At 38.0% G+C, this 19,249-nt stretch overlaps 1 protein-coding gene across 3 annotated transcripts in view; it reads right to left on the bottom strand.

The window, feature by feature from the left end:
* LOC149835889 (lipid transporter) overlaps window positions 1–19,249 on the bottom strand; it is a 103,913-nt gene that overhangs the window by 32,032 nt on the left and 52,632 nt on the right. For all 3 annotated transcript variants that reach the window (XM_090008825.1, XM_090008827.1, XM_090008826.1), the window contains 5 exons: window positions 12,606–12,766; window positions 8,803–8,954; window positions 1,764–1,900; window positions 1,404–1,571; window positions 1,176–1,246 (listed from right to left, as the gene is read on the bottom strand). In XM_090008825.1, coding sequence (XP_089864951.1) covers window positions 1,176–1,246; window positions 1,404–1,571; window positions 1,764–1,900; window positions 8,803–8,954; window positions 12,606–12,766 — 689 coding nt within the window. The remainder of the gene's footprint in view (window positions 1–1,175; window positions 1,247–1,403; window positions 1,572–1,763; window positions 1,901–8,802; window positions 8,955–12,605; window positions 12,767–19,249) is intronic.

The raw sequence follows: 19,249 nt of genomic DNA, 5'->3' as shown, positions 1-19,249 counted from the left end.
TAGTTCCAACCTTCTAACACATACTTGTCCTGATTTCTTCATCTCAAACAACAAAACAGATTGATGAACAAAAACTGTGTTGCTTTGGTAGTCTTCAACGCACACACAAGAAACATATGGCATGTCTTAAAGTAAAAGAATAAATGTTGTTGAGCATAAAGGAAAATTTGTACATATGTTTCAATCAAGTAGCATGGGAGATTTAAACTCCATGACCAACGTTAACCAAAAAATTTCCTTTATGAACATATACTAACCGAGATAATAATAAAAATCAGTGAAAAGACAAATATTCCAAACAACATAATAGAACAAACAAGAAATTAAAGTTAGAAAATTATGCAACAACATCAATACAAATTATTTATGCAATATACAAATACTTCACAAACCTAGGATCTATAGGAAAAGTGACCAAAGCTATGTCACGCGGACTCGGCTGGGGAGGCGACGCACCCGCGACACAGGTGCGGCTTCAGACACGGGCCGGACTCGGTCAACGAAGAGTCGGACTCGGTCAACGCACCGAGTCCGAGTCCATCCACTTTATAGACTCGGTCAACTTTGACCGAGTCTATTTTGGTCCATTTTAGGACAAAAAACTAAAAAAAATATTTTTTATATATTTTTAAAAAAAAATATATAGCCAGACGGTGCAATGCAGTTGCACAGTCACAGACTGTGCAACAGTCACAGACTGCATTGCACAGTCTGTGCAACTGCATTGGGTGTGATCAGGCATGTGTTCAGGATTTTATTTTGATAGGCAGGTATTAATCTTTACGTAGTGGGCATTTTTTGTTGGGATAATCACATGCATAAGATTTTGAAGGCCCATTTGTTTACTGTTGCTGTTTACTTTTATATATAATCAGTGAATCTTATACATATCAGTTGTTTACTTTTTAAAAATATATATACATATATATATAGCCGAGTCCCCGTGTCCAAAATTTTTGAAATTGCGCCGCACCCGTGTCGCACCCGCACCCATGTGACATAGGACCAAAGAGAACACTGGGTGAAAACTAGTGTAAATTCTGTACAATGTAGTGAATTCTTGAAAAAATATGAAGCTAAAAAGTTGAGTCATATTAACTTCACTTGTAAGCTCTTCACATGAACCTAAAGAGGACAGACATGCTTGAGACATTGACAAGGTATAGAAAGCAAACCTGATGCAGACTTTGCGAACACAGTAAATAAGCTTTCTTCAAACGGCTGAAGTACAGTCCTCACAACTAAACTTCCTGAAAATATCATTGAAGTTTGATCTCATAGATGTTACAGAAATTAAACAACAAGAGCTTCATTATAATAAAAGAATTGATATGTAAATAAAAAGAGAATGAACATGCTGTGAATGCAAATCATTGTTATAACAAATTATTCGGAAAGAATACCTGCCTAATTTGTCCACAAGGCCATAGACACCTTGGTTATAGGGTGTATCAAACAACACAAGAATAAATTTCTCTCCTTCTTGCAGGACAAACTTTTGAAATGATTGGAAGGTAAATAAGAGACACATCTGCAAAAGCTTCTTGTCATACTTCTTCCAATCACCCAATCTGCTAAATAGATGATTCAGAGAGTTGCTTTTCATTTATAAAAGGTTACATCCCTAATGAATGATTTACAAAATAAAAAGCATAATATACAAAGTAAAACCAGTAGAAACAAATCAGCAGAATTGGTAACAAAATGATATACTGGTAAAAATGAAAATAAGCTTTAAAATTGGAAATAAGACCAGAAGATACCTGGCAGGAAAAAGAATAATTGCACTGATAAAATTTGGCTGTCCGACTGCTTGGGAGAAGAGAAAATATCCCCAATAGCCGAACAGCAAGCAAGCTCCGTAAGCAGTTTGTGATATGGAAAATATCCGTCCCTTTCCCTGCATTACAATTCATCAACAACTAAAACATTGAGAAGGAAAGAGCACTAACTGCACGAAATGCTAATGAACCTGCTAAACATAACCAGAATCCATCTCATTTCAGAATACAGGATGTTACAAAAGCTCTTGAAGGTCAAATAACATAAAAACATAACTTCGGTTCTGTTCTCTTTTGTGTAAAAGCAGCAGTCATTGCCCGAGATAAAATACTGTGTCCATAGAAAGATAATGCAAAATGTCATCATATCCACTCATATATCTCAAAGATAAGACAGTTGCATCTTTTCAGAATATATAAACTTTTTAAAGAATAAACGTAGAACCTTGACCTCTTTACATATATTTATTTTATGATTCCTTGAAGTCAACAGGAACATCATGTCATCACATTCTCATTTTGTATATTGAAGTTTCTGTTCATAAAAAAACAATAAATATAGAAAATTTATGAAGCATATCAAATGACTACAACCAGACTAGACTGCACTTATAGAATAATGTTGGACTAGAAAGTGTTTGGAACACAAGATGCCAACTATAGGCAACACATATGCGTATCCAAGCAGTTGTTATAAATGTACTACCTAGAACAACAATAGGCAGTGGACCAAGTTTTTAAAAGCTTTAAGATGCATTAAAAAATGGTCTGAGTGAATAGGATCAAGGAAACAGACTCAACATACAAAGAGGAGTCAATAATTTAAGAACTTAAATCCACATTTTCAAACCAAAGATTTTAAACATTCAAAAAAATTAAAATTGACAAACTTTGGTGAACGTAGCAGTTTCTTGCAAACTTATTCCCAAGCATTTTTTCTTATGACATATTAACATCTAAAACTCACATTCTAATGTTTAAGGAAATTACTACCGTAAAAATAAAAAAGATATAAAAAACACAAAAAGAAGAAACCTATAAATAATTTATCGTCTAGAAAGAAACACAGAAACATAAGAAAAGCCTGAAATATACGTCATCATCTTATATAGGCTTAAGTCTCCATAGGCAGATGGCAGGCCTCAAATCATAAAGTTCCAATAAGGTAGATACCTCTTGCTTGGACCAGGTTATAAGACACGGGCTAAAGGAAAATAGCAGCTCCATCGAGTTCATGATCAAACTGACAAATGAAACCGGCCAAGGATCCTAATGTAAAGTCTGCAAAATTTCTGGGTTTTTCAGAAATGTTAAGAGATTATTCATGTTACTTTTCTAAGAAACTCATCGACCGAGTTTGGATCGATGAACTTTTGGATGTTTGCCAGGTTTCCTCGCTTAGACAACACCATCGGGATCTGCATCTCGATGGGGGATCCAATCGAGGCCCAAAAATGGGTCTCACATAAGATAACTAGGGGTTTGGGTCCATTCGGACCCAACCCAACCAAGAACTCAACCTAATTGCATTAAGACAAGATGTGGACCCAAATTTGGGTCCAATCCAATCCTTATCCCTTGCAATATATATTAAAATAAGGTTTTTATGAGATTTTGGACCTTTGAGATCCAAATCCAAACCCACACTCATATTATATATATATATATAGATAGATAGATAGATATATAGAGAGAGATAACATAGATTGAGCTGGATCCAATTGGATCAAACCCAATCCAAAAACAATATAAATAGTATATATATAGATAGATATAGAGAGAGAGAGAGATAACATAGATTGAGCTGGATCCAATTGGATCCAACCCAATCCAAAAACAATATAAATAGTATATATATATTTTTTTTGGATTGAGTTGGGCCAAAAATGGACCCAACCCACTCCACCCCCCCTTAGCTAAATGAATTGGGTGGGATCCAACCTGGATCCAAACAAGGATGTCGACATCCACTCTCTCCTTTCTATTTAAACCCCCTACGAGAGGGTTTTCCTGTTTTAAAGGCCCGCATGCTCTCTCACTCTCTCGGCTAAACCTCCCTCTCTCTCTCATCAACGAGAGGGTGTCGCCCTCCTGTCTCGCCTCTTTCCACCTATGTTGTCAGTTGGCCGTGGCGGCCAATGCCTTCGGCAGTGGCCTGGTAGCTGGCTTCCCCCTTTTCCTCCCGTGCTGACAGTTGGCTGCGGCTGCTCCCTCTTCCCTCTCCTTCTCAGTAGTGGCGGCATCGCCTGGTGTCGTCACCCTGCCAGAAGCAGCGGCACCACTCAGGTGCCGCTACTCCCTTTTTTGAGGTGGCGGCACCACTTGGGTGTTGCCTCTTCCTCCTCTGTCTGTCGCCGGCAGACCGGACATCGCCAAGAGGGAAGGTGTCAACCACCCTCTTCTCCTCTCTTCCCCTTCCCTGTCTCTGCCGGCAGACTAGACCCACCTGTGATGGTGGCTCTGGTTCGCCTGAAGGGAGAGTGCCAAGCACCCCCCCCTTCCCTTTTTTCTCTTTGTGTTGTAGGTAGACCAGAGCCACCTGTGATGGTGGCTCTGGCTCGCCTCAAGGGAGGGTGCCGAGCACCCTCCCCCTTTTGTTTTTCCCTATTTATTCCGACAGACCAGAGCCACCTGCGACGATGGCTCTGGCTTTCCCGAACAGAGGGTGCCCAACACCCTCTTCCTTTTTTATTTCAGCAGCAGCCATAGGTTGTTGTTGCTGCTTTGCTAGGACAACCGACAAGGGGTGGCTGAGGCCACTCCCTTGTCGCCTCTTCTGTGAGGCCCCCTTTGTTGAAGGACCGAGCAAGGCTCGGTCCTGTCACATGGTTGGGACCAGGCTGGGCTCGGCCTGACCACCGAGCCCACCCCCTCCCGTTTGGTTGCATAGCCTGCCGAGCTAAGCTCGGTTGGAACCGAGCACAGCTCGGTCTCCACTATCAGACCAAGCCGGCTCAGTCGTGCTTTACCCCCTGCCTCTTGTACCGAGCCTAGCTCGGTCCGACCGGCTCGAACTGGGTTCCGGTTTGACCCCTACGACGCAATCATCGTCACAATAAGGTTTTAATATCATTCTTTATGCAGCACAACATAATCCTTTTAGCGCTCTACACCGGCACAACGAATGCGACACGTTTACTAAAGCACGACCCCTTAAGAACCTACACTCAGAATCGTCAGCGAGTTAGACCACCTTCGAGGTAGGGGAAAGTTGCATACAAGAACAAATGACGGACTACTTCTAACTTGTACGTATATAATATATATATATATATATATATATATATATGCTTTTAAACTCAAGGATGCAGTTTTGCGTATTCTTGTCCATTTAAATTATGTCATTTACTATGCCACCGCGCTGTAATATACACAGGCTCTTGTTTACGCAATTTATTTAGCTGATGTACGGTTTTGTACGTCATGCATTGCTTATGCAATTTATTTAGCCGATACAGTTTCGTACGTCGTGCATCGCTTACGCAATTTATTTAGCCGATGTATAGTTTCGTACATTGTGCATCGCTTACACAATTTATTTATCTCAATGTGTGGTTTCGCACATCAGGCCTTGCTTTATGTCATTTACTCTGCCATCACGCTGCAATGTGTATAGATTTATGCTTTACTATATATGTATTCATATATGTATTCTATATACATATATATATATATAACTTTATAAGGAACGCGTACTCTTGCCTACTTTAGATTACACGTGCATTTAAAGACGCATCTTTGCGCATCCTCGCCAAGGCTCTATTTCGAAAAGGTTTTCACATGCAAGATTTCAAACTCGTATTATTTGTTGTCTCGAAAAGCAAAACAAGTATTTGGTGTTTGCATTTTCGCAATTGAGTTTTTCCCTCAAACTTGCGTAACGGAAAGGCTTCAACTACGTAGCCCTAGGTGGTATGTATGTCCGGTCCTTCTCTTTAGTATCTGAAATGACTCGGATATTCTCCGATCTAAAGCAAGGAACATTGAAATTTCTAAATAATGTTGGGGTTTCTTTCCAAAAAACGGATATGCCTCTCATCGTAGTGGTACAATCAGACATGCACGGCATATTAGTACTACGATGATTGGATGGGAGGTTTATCGTAACCTCGTAGCGTGAAAATGCACAATGATTAAAGAAAAATTACATAAATGGTGATGATTCGCCTTCACAGGCAAGATACTCGATTTGCTTTGAAAGACCAGAGCATGTAGAATGGGTCGTCAGTTAAAAATAGAACCTGACATACCCATTCGTCTCTTTGGTTCCGTCAAGGAAGATGATGGGATGGTACAAAAACTCTGATTGACAGGTTGTTAACAACTACGCTCCTCGAGTAGCAATAACTCGGTGTCCCCAGTCATCGGAGTTAGGGAACGGGGCTACCAAAAATTTTCCTAGGTGGTAGATCCCATTGGCTTCTACAGAAGTTCAGATGCATTCCTTGCCATATATGCCTCTAGGGAATTCTCTCTCGGTCATTAGCCATCCCCTTAGGAGTGGACTCAGCTAGCTGTCCGGGGTATCAAAATACACAAAATAACAAACCCCTGAGCAGTCTCAGTTGTTTTTATGTTTCTTTTGTACGTACCCTTAGGACAGTTAATATCGAAACAAGATTATCATGCTCATTTTACTTATTCTGAACTGCACATCACAAAAGGAACAACGCATATGTTAGTTTTGTTTTGAATTTTGATATCTATGCACCTACTAGATTTTAATAAGTCTGACCCATTTTATGGGGTACAGGTGATGATTAGGTCGGTATGACAGACAATGACGTGATGATATCAAGATCCCACTCTTTCCCTGGTATTTCGCTCCTGAGCACGTTTTATAATTTTGCATAAGGGTTTTTTTTTAAATTCCTCTTTTGTATAAACTTTAATTATCAAAAATCTTGTTTTGAATCTATGTGGTTTCAATGCTTATATGGAGATACAAATCTATTGTGTAAAGGAAGGTTCGTCGGTAATGCGCCCAAGGTCCGTTGACTTGTTATTTCAAACACTATTTTTTCGTTGAACAAATATTTTAAACTCTGAAAAAGGATTGATTGCAAAGCTTTAAAATTTTCGTAAAAGATTACAAGTTCGGGATTTTGGGGTATTACACGAAATGACTTGGACACTCCCCAGTCTAAGGCGTAGGATATTGTGATTTCCAAATGTTATGTTTGGGCTTATTTCTAAGAAACCAATATCTTTCTCATTGTTGTAGTACGATGATGAATAGACTGAAGGTTTACGATAACCTCGTAGTGCGACAATGCACCATGTTAAAAGAAAATCACATAAACAGAGATGATCGTCTTTACAGGCAAGATACTTGATTTGGTTTAATAGACCAGAGCATATTGAATGAGTTATTAGATAAAATAAGAAACGTATCCATTCATCCTTTTGGTTCTATCAAGAGAGAATAGGAGGTACAAATTCCGATGGACAAGTTGTTAACAACTATACTCCTCGAGTGACAATAGCTCGGCGTCCCCCATCATCGAAGTTAGGAGACTGGGCTACCAAATATTATCCTAGGTTGTAGATCCCATTGACTTCTGCAAAAGCTCGGATGCATCCCCCGGTTACAAGTTGCCTCCGGAGAATTCTCTTTCGGTCATTTGACCATCCCCTTTAGAGCGGATTCAGCTAGTCGTCGGGGGTATCAAAATACATGGAATAATAAACCCCCGAACGGTCTCAGTTGCTTCTACATATTGCCCTGTAAATACCCGTAGGTCATAATTATCGAAACAAGATTATCAAGTTCACTTTGCTTCTCTTGAAACTGCATGTTGTGAAATGTATTAATGCATATGTTAGTCTTGTTCTGACATCAAATATTGATGCACCTACCAAGCTTTCATGAGTCTAACCCATTTTGTGGGATACAGGTGACGATTATGATGATGTTGCAGGCGATGATGCGATGATATCAAGAATCCACTCTCTCTGTTGTTTCGCTCTTAAGCATGTTTTGTAATTTTGTATAAGAGTTCCTTTGTAATAACTCTTTCTATATAAAATCTTGTTGTTTTGAATCTACATAGTTTCGAACGAATGTATGAAGATATGAACCTAAAGTGTTGAAAAAGAGGTTTGCATGTAATGTGCCCAAGGTCCGTCGACTTGTTCTTTTAAAATATTGTTTTCGACGGAACTATCATTTTTAACTTTGAAAAATAATTGATTGTAAAGTTTCAAATTTTTCCTAAAATTTTACAAGTTCGGGATTTTGGGGCATTACACCTAAGGCCCCTGGACTCCCCACTCATTTACTATGCAAAAGCTAGGATTTTAGTAGGTGTAACCTATCATACGGCTTTCTAACTCCACTTTTTCCACTCATTAAAGAACTGATTTTATCATTTTGAGAAGAATTATTCATGAAGAAAATTTTCCTGCAAAAAGGTTTCATTTAAACGTTCATGTGAGATAATCCACTTTGACAGAATCAATTATAACAATGCATAATGTCTTGCTTTTCGTATTACTACGAAAACCCAGTGCATCGGATTCGATAGCAACTACAATCCTGTACTGCTTTGTTGAGATTGATTTTGTATTGACAATTAAGGTTAATAACCAAGATATTTATGACAATGAATTAAGTTCAGTTATGCCATGTAGTTAGGTTCCATGTCAAAAGCACACTCTACTCATAAAAGAATAAAAAAGAGACCAACAAGTTAAGTTTATCACAGACTTCACCTAACAAAATTTTTAATAAAATTCAAAATGGAAAATGAATTAAAAAAGGATAAAGCACTTAAGTTAGCTTGAAATATAAGAAAGTCTTCAGAAAGTATGCTACAGCTAAACCAAATTTGCATAAATGAAGCATTCAAACCTGTAAGTTGAGTTTTGAACTTAGGGTTGAAGAACATAAGTTAGATTGAAACATAGTAAATGATACAGAAAGTATGCTAATCCAAATTTGCATATATGAAGCATTCAAACAGATGCAGGAAAGAATTACTAACTGTAATCCGAGTGTTGAATTGAAAATAACACTCACCATTTTAGTTTGACTAACAATGAGAAAGTAGGTCATGCTACAACGCAAAAAAGTTGCCATTGTTTCAACCTTAAGTCTTAAGCCAAACAGCAGTAAATTTTGAGAAAGTATGTAGAAGGGTTCTGATAATATCTCCAAAATGCATGCAAATCCTGTTAAAATTCACAAAGTTAACATTGTTACTTGATATTGGCATATGATGAAATACAAAAACCTACAACTTAATGACAAATGAGAAAAAAACAAAGCTCTGAAGCATTTTCTCTTATTTCCAGTGCTAGATCCTGATGTCAATTCTGGGGACAAACAAGTACCCGAAAATGGTCACACACACTTGATCAACATGTAAGTTCATCATTCACATAAAGCAAAGTCACTTCAAGAGACTAAGGAGAGAATGTGGAAGTCTGCAAGATCAGACACCATAATGAAACCAGAAGACAGCTTGTGGAGGCAGAACTTGTTTTTCATTGACTTTGAAATTGAAAACAATAATCCATATATATCCAACAGTGAAAGAATAATAAAAGTGATCCAGTCAATCTGATCAGGCACTCGTCAAAATGACTTAAAACCTACAAGAATGATAAAAAAATACTGCATTAACCCTTATTCCTAATACATAATTACACCAATACTCTACATGAATATGGCAATTTGAGGGAAATTAAGGAGAAGCAAAAGGTTGATTAAAGATGGTTAACTTATTCCACATATGACATGAAATATGCAGGAATCCTGACTCAGGATATTACCATGAACAAATGTTTACCATGCTAACACCATGTAATTTAGCCATACTATTCATTTACCGATGCACACCTTTCACTCTTCAAGAATTAAATACAGACAATTTCAATGTGTTTGTTCTTTCCATGCTATATTAGAATGATGGAGATGTAACATAGCACTACAATTTTCATAATACAACAAGAACTTGACTATGTGCTGATGGCGTGATACCTTATCCAAGGCACATCGACAGTACCTGCTGCTACAACATGTCACAGGGATACTCCAACTTAATCCCATATCAAGTGCCCTTGTATTCTATTCTTAATAGAAAATTTCACAAAAATGGCATGTCCCATGTCCCTTTAGCTGTGTCCTTGTGACATATACCAGATCAATACACTAGGCATGAAGCCCAGATAGTCTCCTTGATAGTAACCCAATATGCTAAGTGATCAAGCATTTTACTGGCTGTGGTAAAAGTACAGGACCTTCTCACATAAACAGGTACTCAATGCCAGAAACAGGTAATGTAGCAAGTCAATGTGTGATGTGTTTGGAGGCTGGAAAATGTGGCCATCACCTATTTTAGACATGCCTTTTCCATGATTTTCCATGATCTATATCGGCTGGGATGGTGTGATGCTAAGGTCTATTTTCAGAAAAACACCTCTATCTGCCAACTTCTTCTAGATCCTTGGGTGAAAATAGACTCCAAAGGCTACCCGATTTGGCATTGTTGCCTTTTTCAAGCCTGATGGATAATTTGGAAGGAGCAGAATCATTCCAAGGCAGGTACTCTATAGACTGCAACATTTTATTTGTCATTATGCCATTAATTGCTGGAGGGTTCAGATCCATCTTGCATCTTTCATATATATATATATATATATATATATATATATATATATATATATATATATATATATATATATATATATATATATATAAAGTAATGCTATGGTGCTCCGAGAGCATCTACACCCACCTAATAGAAACCAAAGATGTAGGTTGCATCTTCTCAATCAGACTTTATAGATGCATTCAACAGAGTTTATTTGATAAGAATCATGCCTTGGATTATGTTTTTAGATACAAAAATAAGATTTTTTAAGCCCTTAATTTTGGTACATTGTGGGCCACCTATTTTTGAGGATCCTAAAAAATCTATATGCAAGTCAGAATCATATGAACCAAAACTTGTTTTCTACTAAAAAATGCATGGAGATCATATCTATAGGATCTGATTAACAAAAAAACTCAAGAAATTTGAAACATTAAAGCTTTTATTAGGTGGGAGTAGGTGCTCCCAGAGTACCCTATCATTACTAATATATATATATATATATATGAAAAAGTCTTAGATTCCCTGGGGTATATTGTAGACTTTAGTAGAAACAGCCCATTCTTTCACATTTCTTGATTTTCTTTATGAATCAAGCCCTCCAGATATAATCTATATGGTTTGCTTAGTAAAAAATATGTTTTAAATCATCCTTTTAGTTGTGCAAGCTGAATTTTTTAGGGTTGCAAAATTCAACAGTCTACAATGCACCGAAATTTCACAATTAACAAAATCGCGTTGTTATGTCGAAATCACTCAGCCCAAGTGCATTCCCTAATAAATTGGATCATGTTGAATGCATCTGTCGAGTTAGATTCATCAAATAAAGCTCGCATTTATGAGATTTAGCTAGAGAGTATGATATTGTAGAGTGCAGCCAATATATATATATATATATATATATATATATATATATATATATATATAATTTTAGACTCATCCGAGGGAGAAAAAACAACAAAAAATAAAAAAATGAAACAGTAACAAAACCATATGATAGTATTATTACAGGGTTAATATTTGCTATAATCGATTATATTTACAATCGACTCAGCAATGCCCCAGCTTATATATATATATATATATATATATATATATATATATATATATATATATATATTACATCAAACATTGTAGATGTAATCTACATGTCTTTTTAATAGAATCCAGCTTTTGGATCGCCAAAATTCGACCTATGCACAGATTTTTCCAATGATGCAAAAATCAATAGCTATGAATGCACAGATATTTACCGAATAAAAAAAAGTTTCACCAAAGAAACATGATCCAAGGATTGATTCCTACTAAATCGACCATGCTGAACACATGTACAAGATTAGGCCTATGTCACATGGGTGCGGGTGCGGGTGCGGGTGCCGGGGTGCGGCACTTTCAAAAAACTTGGGTGCAGGGGTGCGTCAAAAATATAAAAAATTATATATATGTATATATATGTATATATATATATATAAAGTCCAAAAGTTGGACATAAATGACCCTGGGTGCGTTGACTGCACCCAGGGTCAGGTTGACCGCATCGGGTGCGGGTGCGGGTGCGACGCGGGTGCAGCACCTAGTTGAAGAGTCCCTGTGACATAGGATTAGGCTGAGTCAAAACAACATGCATCGTGAGATTCCAACTAGATTATACATACATACATACATACATATATATATAGTCGTACCCACCTACCCATAATTTTAGAAATTTCTGTGCCATAACCTGCATGCCAGTACCGGCACCCATACCTATCTGACATAGATCCTAGTGGTATCCTTCCCAATTTTCATGTCAGTGTCCTCTTTAACACCATTATCACCTAGCCATTCTAGGATGATAGAAAAGTGCAAAGTAAACCTTGCTGAAATTACAAAAGAGGAAAGGCCCACAGGAACAAGATAACGCAAATATGAGGGTTCATGAACATGAGTATGAAAAGCCACTTTGTGGTATCACGATAACACTGTATTGTCCAAGCTGAGACACAAAGAATTGGAACACAACCAGTTTCATGATTATATTTTGAATTATCATTGTACAATCCTTGAGTTTAAAGCTCGTTCCAGATACTGTTCTTTGATCTATTGATGTCAAGTTCAAATCAATTAAATGAACATTCAAAAATGAAAAAGAAGGATGTCATAAGATTACTGTACAAAAATTAGGAAAGCCAGAAGATTATTACAAAAAAGGTACATAATTGTGGGCTCCAGGCAAAAAGGCTACCATGGATCAAGATATCTTGTGCATATGGCTCTGAAAAGTTGAGGGCTTGCCACCAGAAGACAAAACCGCATGCTCCAATTGTAAAAATAATTCCAACAGGGACAGTCAACCATGCTATTTCTAATAGTTTGGTACAATTTTCTTCAACATATGCACCATGCCTGCAATTCAAAGAGACATCATTCAGAGTTCACACAAATGAACGAAAAAAAAGAAAAACGTTCACTGATGGCCTGCAAAACATAAACGATTCTATGAAATAAGTGCATCCTAACCCAGAACCTACATTTAATCCTTCACATAATGCATTTTATTCAAGCAAAAACTTTGTAGGAAAACATAAGCTAATTACGAACATTAGTGGCTCATCACTTTTGAATGCCTATAATAATCACGATTTACACCCATGCATTTATCTTGATTAGCATAGCATTGATCTTCAAACAGTTAATAGCTTAATTAAATTTTCAGCATTTTCTATGTTTCTCATCCAAAATTACTAGTAGAAAAAATAGTTTGTGCATGTAACTTACACCAGAAACCACAGTTGTCAGTCAAGGAAGCGGAAGCGGGAAGCGGGAAGCGAGGCACTTTCAAAATTTTAGGAAACGGGAAGCGTGAGACGACTTAGAAGCGAACCAAATATCGTCTCGTAAGCGACCTAAGAAGCGAACCGGAAGCGAAAAAAGAGAAAAATAAAAAATAAAAATAAAAATACAAAAAAAAAGAAAAAAAAAGAGGGAAGCGAGGGGGAAGTGCGCTTCCCATTTTTTTTCGCTTGATTTTAAAGGTTGAAAATAAAAGTTTTTATCACCTATTAATTGGCTCGTTTAGGTCTTGTATATGAGACCTGGGCCAAGCCTAGACTCAAATATCATCACCTAACATCGGGTATTTTACCGATGTCTCTATAACACTTAGCCAAATTTTCAGAAATCCAGAGTTTTATACAGTATAAAAATACACGATATTACACATGTGGTAATCAACATAGAACCTCACAAATCCAAATCACCTAATTCAGCATGCGGTAATCAATACAAAACCTCATAGATTCGTCATTCTTCTTGACAAATAAAACTAGTACACCCCAAGGTAATACACTCGGCCTGATAAAACCCTTCTCAAGATGCTCATGCAACTGCTTCTTCAACTCCACGAGAATAGCAGATGTCATATGATACGGTGCTCGAGACACCGGTATCGTACCAAGCACTAACTCGATCGAAAACTCAATCTCTCGGTGAGGCGGTAACCCGGTAAGTCCTCTGAAAAGACGTTGGGAAACTCGCAGACCACGTCCAACTGCTCCAATGGTGTCTCTCGGTTATCCGTAGCAGATACACTAGCCAAGAACACCGCACAACCCTGCTTGCAGTACTTAGAGATCTTCATCGCTGATACGATTTTCACCTCACCCACCGGCCTAATAGACTGAAAAACCAATGCTGACAGATCGGGTCGCTCTAAGCATACCTTCTTGCCTCAGCACTAAAGAGTCGCGTTATGCCGTGGTAGTCAATCCATACCCAAAATAACATCGTAAAAGGTCATCTCGAGCATGACAAGATCGGCTAACAAATTGTGTCCCTCAATAACTACTCGAACTGCAGGGAGATACTTAGCACATCGAGTAAATACACTCATCGGAGACATAACTTCTAATGTGGTCTCTAAACTAGAGAGAAAGAGTGATGTTATGTGCAACAACTCGAGTAAGGTGGTCTAAGTACTCGAGTATGACAAGATTGCAATATCAAGTAACCCAGCAAAAAAAGATATAAAAGAGTGGGTTGCCTATCAAACATGACACAAGCAAGCTGGTCAACAACTACAATAATACTTTCGATCAGATCGATCTGATCGTTTTGCTCCGTGGTTGTAGCAGCGTACACCCGTCCATTGGTCTTCTTCTACGCCTACTGCTGTTGTGGCTGCCTTGGGCTTCTGACTTGTTCGGGCAATACTAGGCGACATGGTCGGGTTGCTTGCACTTATAGCAGAGCCCCTTGAAGAGAGGACAAGAACTGAAAGGATGGTTCTTGTTGCATCTCTTGTATGACTGTTGTACCTTCCCCTACGGCTGCTTCTGATGAGGACGGTTTTGGTGGTTCCCTTGTTGGGTCTTCTCCTTGTTCTGCGCCCCCTGTGTCTTGCCACATGCAGGTGGGTTCTTCCGAGATCCACCATTACCATTGCCACCCTTTTTTGATTATCCTTAAAACGCTCTCACTCCTCATTCAGGATGGAAACCAACTTAATGGCATCACTGAACGTCGTAGGGTGATTGGTCATTACCCGAACACGTAGCCCGTCCTTGAGCCCCCTCACGTATTTTGTTGCTCTCGCTTGTCATCAGTAAACAGGTTGGGATAGTATTGCTCCAGGCTCCGAAATTTAGTGGTATAATCCACCAAACTCATATTCTCTAAGTCAGCTCGAGGAACTGTTGTAGCATCCTTTCCCTAGCAAATGAGGGAAAGCAGGCCTCTAAGAACTCTTCTTGGAAGGTCTCCCAGGGAATGGACTCCTCTATAGCATACTTCACCTTCTGCATGGTGTCCTACTACTTCTTGGCATCACCCTTCATACGGTATATGTCAAAATCTATCTGCCTGTCCTCAGGTACGGGCAGAACAGAACACGGAAAGCGCGCTCGATCTCCTCGACCCAACTCTCAGCGGCTTCAAGGTCGGCCTTCCCAAAGAAAGTTGGTGAATCCAACTTCAAGAATTTTTCATAGGTCACTGCATCAGTGTTCGAAGTTACAACTTATGCAGGGTGCACACATGTCGTAGGCTCAGCAGTCTATACCTGGATGTGCATAGTCACCGTCTCGGCCAGACTGTTGAGGGCATTTATCAGAAAATCACTCTGCTCTTGCCAGTTCTCAGGAGAGCTAGTACGACCACGAGTATACATCTAAAAAATCAATAAAAAATTATCATTAAATTTTTATACCCCTATATCGAGCCTACCCCCTTAGGATTAATCTCGTTAAAGACACATAATCACATCAAACATGCAAATTAAACCATCACACACTGATTTAGTTATAATCGTCGGACATTTACAAGACAATAAGAAAACACAAATTCATAAGATACCCCTTACCAGTGATGTGGAGACTGTTTCTAGAGTGCAAGTTTATGATCTTTATGATGGTGGTTCTGACTAGCTCTGAGAGTTTACAAAGTTTTCCAAAAACAAAACATCTCTAGTGCGTCAGACCCGAGCCGCCAGTGTTAAAATATGATGTATATATATATATAGATTATGACACATACACATATATATTATCATATATATGTCTATGTGTCTATCTACATATATAAATATATATATCTATTTTATAATATCCAATAGGGGTAATTCTGTCATTTCACTTATACACGCATATCCTAGATATGCTTTCTTTTCTTTTTCCCTTTTATTCTTTTTCCTTTTTTACTTTTTAGTTTTTCTTTTTTTTATTGTTTGAGAGGGGTCCACATAGAGTCATTGGACCCCTCCAACGGTCATAAATATGACCGTTGGAGGGGCTCCAACGACTCTATGGGAGCCCCTCCTTGGGTCCCTTGCTGTGTATAAATAAGGGGCATGGCCCCATGTATTCTTCAAGCTTCTTATGAAGCATTTCATGAGTGAAATATACTTTTTTACCTCTTTGTGTGCTTGACCACTTTTTGTGGTTTATTTTGCCATTTAGTGGCCTCTTGTGTATGTGCGTGCTTCCGTACTCTCTCTTGGAGATTTTGCCTCTCTCATTTAGCACTTCATTACATGGTATCAGAGCCTTGGTTGAGTAGGCTTCATCGGATTCTCTCTTGACAAGTAATATCTCTCATCTCTCTTGTCTTCAAAATTCTTTTTCTATAAATGGCCAACAAAGATGCAAAAATCGATCTCGCATTCAAATTGGATGGGACCAATTACCGCATGTGGGCGACCGCTATGGAAAATAATCTCAAAGGTAAAAACTTTGGGGTTACGTATGTGGAACCATTCCGGAACTACAATTGAAGTTAACTAAGTTTGAAGGAGATGAGGAAAAAGCATTGAACGAAAGAAGAAAAAGAAAAAGCTATTCTTGATTACTCTTCTAAAATGGAAGATTGGGAAAGTGAGCATGCTAAAATCTTAGCATGGTTCATGAATAATGTCGAATTGAAGATTTATGCAAATCTTGCAAAATTCAAGAAGGCTAATGAAGCTTGGTTTTTTATGAAAGGCATGTACACCCAAAGAGACCTTGCTAGGCATTTTTTTCTACAAGAGAAGGTAAGAGCCACCAAGCAAGGTGATATGAGTATTAGGGACTACTATAGTGCTCTACTCTTTATGGGATGAGCTTGTTCTTCTCGAACCACAATGGGAAGGAAGTGTTATTGCCATGAGACAAGAGCAAATGGAAAAAGAGAGGTTCTTTCAATTTATTCATGGGCTTCGTCCCGAATTTGAGCAACTTAGAGGATCTCTTCTTCATAGGGCCTCTACTCCTCTAAGTGATATTTTGGCCGACTTATGTCAAGAAGAAACCCGTTTGGCCTTGAAAAGAGATGTTGATGAAGTTCATGCCGTGTCTAGACCCGGCAACAATGTAAGATCATATAAACCTCCACATTTTTGGAAGAATAATGGTGGTGGAGGAAGAAAAATCATTTGTCATAATTGTAATGAACCGGGCCATATTGGTCCGGATTGCCCTAAATTCAAAAAGAAGGTGGCTTCCGTGGGAGAAACTCCTCCAATCATCAATGAAGATCCAAAGAAGGATGGTGACATAAAGGAGTCCATCGCTCATCTAACCGAAACTCTTCAACAATTTATAAAGATGAACTCCTCTACATCATCATCTTCACCTTCCACTTCTGGTGCCGCCATCTCCTCCTTTCCAGGTATGACTTCTTGGATTCTTGACTCGGGTGCCTCTTTCCATATGACTCCAAATGCATCACTTTTGTCAAAACCAAGTCTCAATAAATTTAAATCATATGTATCCACCACCGATGGAACATCCTTGAATGTTGAAGGCATTGGAAATCTTGAGAAAACTTATGACCAAAACAAAGAATTTTTTGTTCCCAAAATCCGAATTATTCCAAAACTCAATCTAAATCTTTTTTCCGTTTCTCAAATTACCGATTTTTAGTGTAATGTCTCTTTTTCACCAACCCATTGCTATGTGCAGGATCTTCGGTCCGGGAAGCGGATTGGGCAAGGCCATAGAAGAGGGGACCTTTATTATATGGATTTTTTGTCTTTGCCATCCAAATCATTTTTTAATCATGTTCAATCTAAATATATTGAGACTTGGCATAAGAGACTTGGACACCCTAGTATTTCCAAGTTGTACCTCTTTCCATTTTTGGAAAAATTTTGTAATACAAATACATTTACATGCAATGATTGTATTCTTGGGAAAATTCACTCTCTTCCATATTCACATAGTAATTTCGTGTCAAAAAGGCCTTTTGAACTTGTGCATTCCGATGTATGGAGACCGCACCCGTTATGTCCAAAGAGGGCTATTCTTACTATGTATCTTTTATTGATGACTTTACTAGATACACATGGGTTTACATTATTAAGAATAAATCCGATGTCTTCAATAATTTTAAAGAATTTCACGTTCTTGTTCAAAATCAATTTCAACACAATATATCCATATTTAGATCTGACTCGGGAGGTGAGTACATGTCTAAAGATTTTCAAAATTATTTTAAAACAAATGGAATTTTGCACCAACGATCTTGTCCTAAAACTCCACAACAAAATGGTCTTACGGAAAGGAAACATAGACATTTAATCGAAACCACAAGAACTCTTCTTGTGTCTAAAAATGTTCCTAAAAACTTTTGGGTGGAAGCTCTTCTTACCGCAACATATCTTATAAATCGTATGCCTTCTTTAAAAAATGTTTCACCTTTTGAAAAATTATTTAAAATTACTCCAGATTTTAATAGACTAAGAATCTTTGCATGCAAATGTTTTGTACTTAGTCAAGGACAAGATAAATTATCACCTAAAGCTCTTGAATGTGTGTTCATTGGCTATGGTGAGAATCAAAAAGGCTATAGATGCTATGATATTCGAAACAATAAACTATATGTGTCGAGAAATGTAAACTTTATTGAAGAACAAAATGGTTTCGATATCCACACATCTAGGGAAGACATTGACTATTCTTTTCTATTTGACTTAGCTCCTAGAATTGAGTCCCCTGAGGCAATTATTTGTGATACTACTTGTGATGGCATTTTACATTATAATGAAATACCACAACATGATAATGTTTCCCAAAATGAAAATCTTAATGATATAAATATATATACCCGACGGTTAGGAAATGAACATCAACCTGCCATTGAGAGATACTCTCAAGACTTCTCTTTAGAAGAACCTATTGACAACAATCCACCTAGGAGATCTTCTCGTACTAGTAGGCCACCACAAAAGTTTGTGTCTTATGAATCCTTTTCTCTGAATTACAGGATTTGTCTCATGTTAATACATTCATATCATGAACCTACCTCTTTCAAGGAAACTAAAGATCATCCACATTGGATTAAAGCTATGAAAATCGAATTAGAGGCTCTTAACAAAGCCCAAACCTAGAGCATTATTCCTCAACCTTTAGGAAA

The sequence above is a fragment of the Nuphar pumila genome, chromosome 6 (genome assembly GCF_984573655.1).
Source record: "Nuphar pumila chromosome 6, dmNupPumi1.hap1.1, whole genome shotgun sequence".
NCBI lineage: Eukaryota > Viridiplantae > Streptophyta > Magnoliopsida > Nymphaeales > Nymphaeaceae > Nuphar > Nuphar pumila.
Note: the sequence above shows the minus strand (reverse complement) of the source record. Positions and strands in the feature narration are given on the sequence as shown.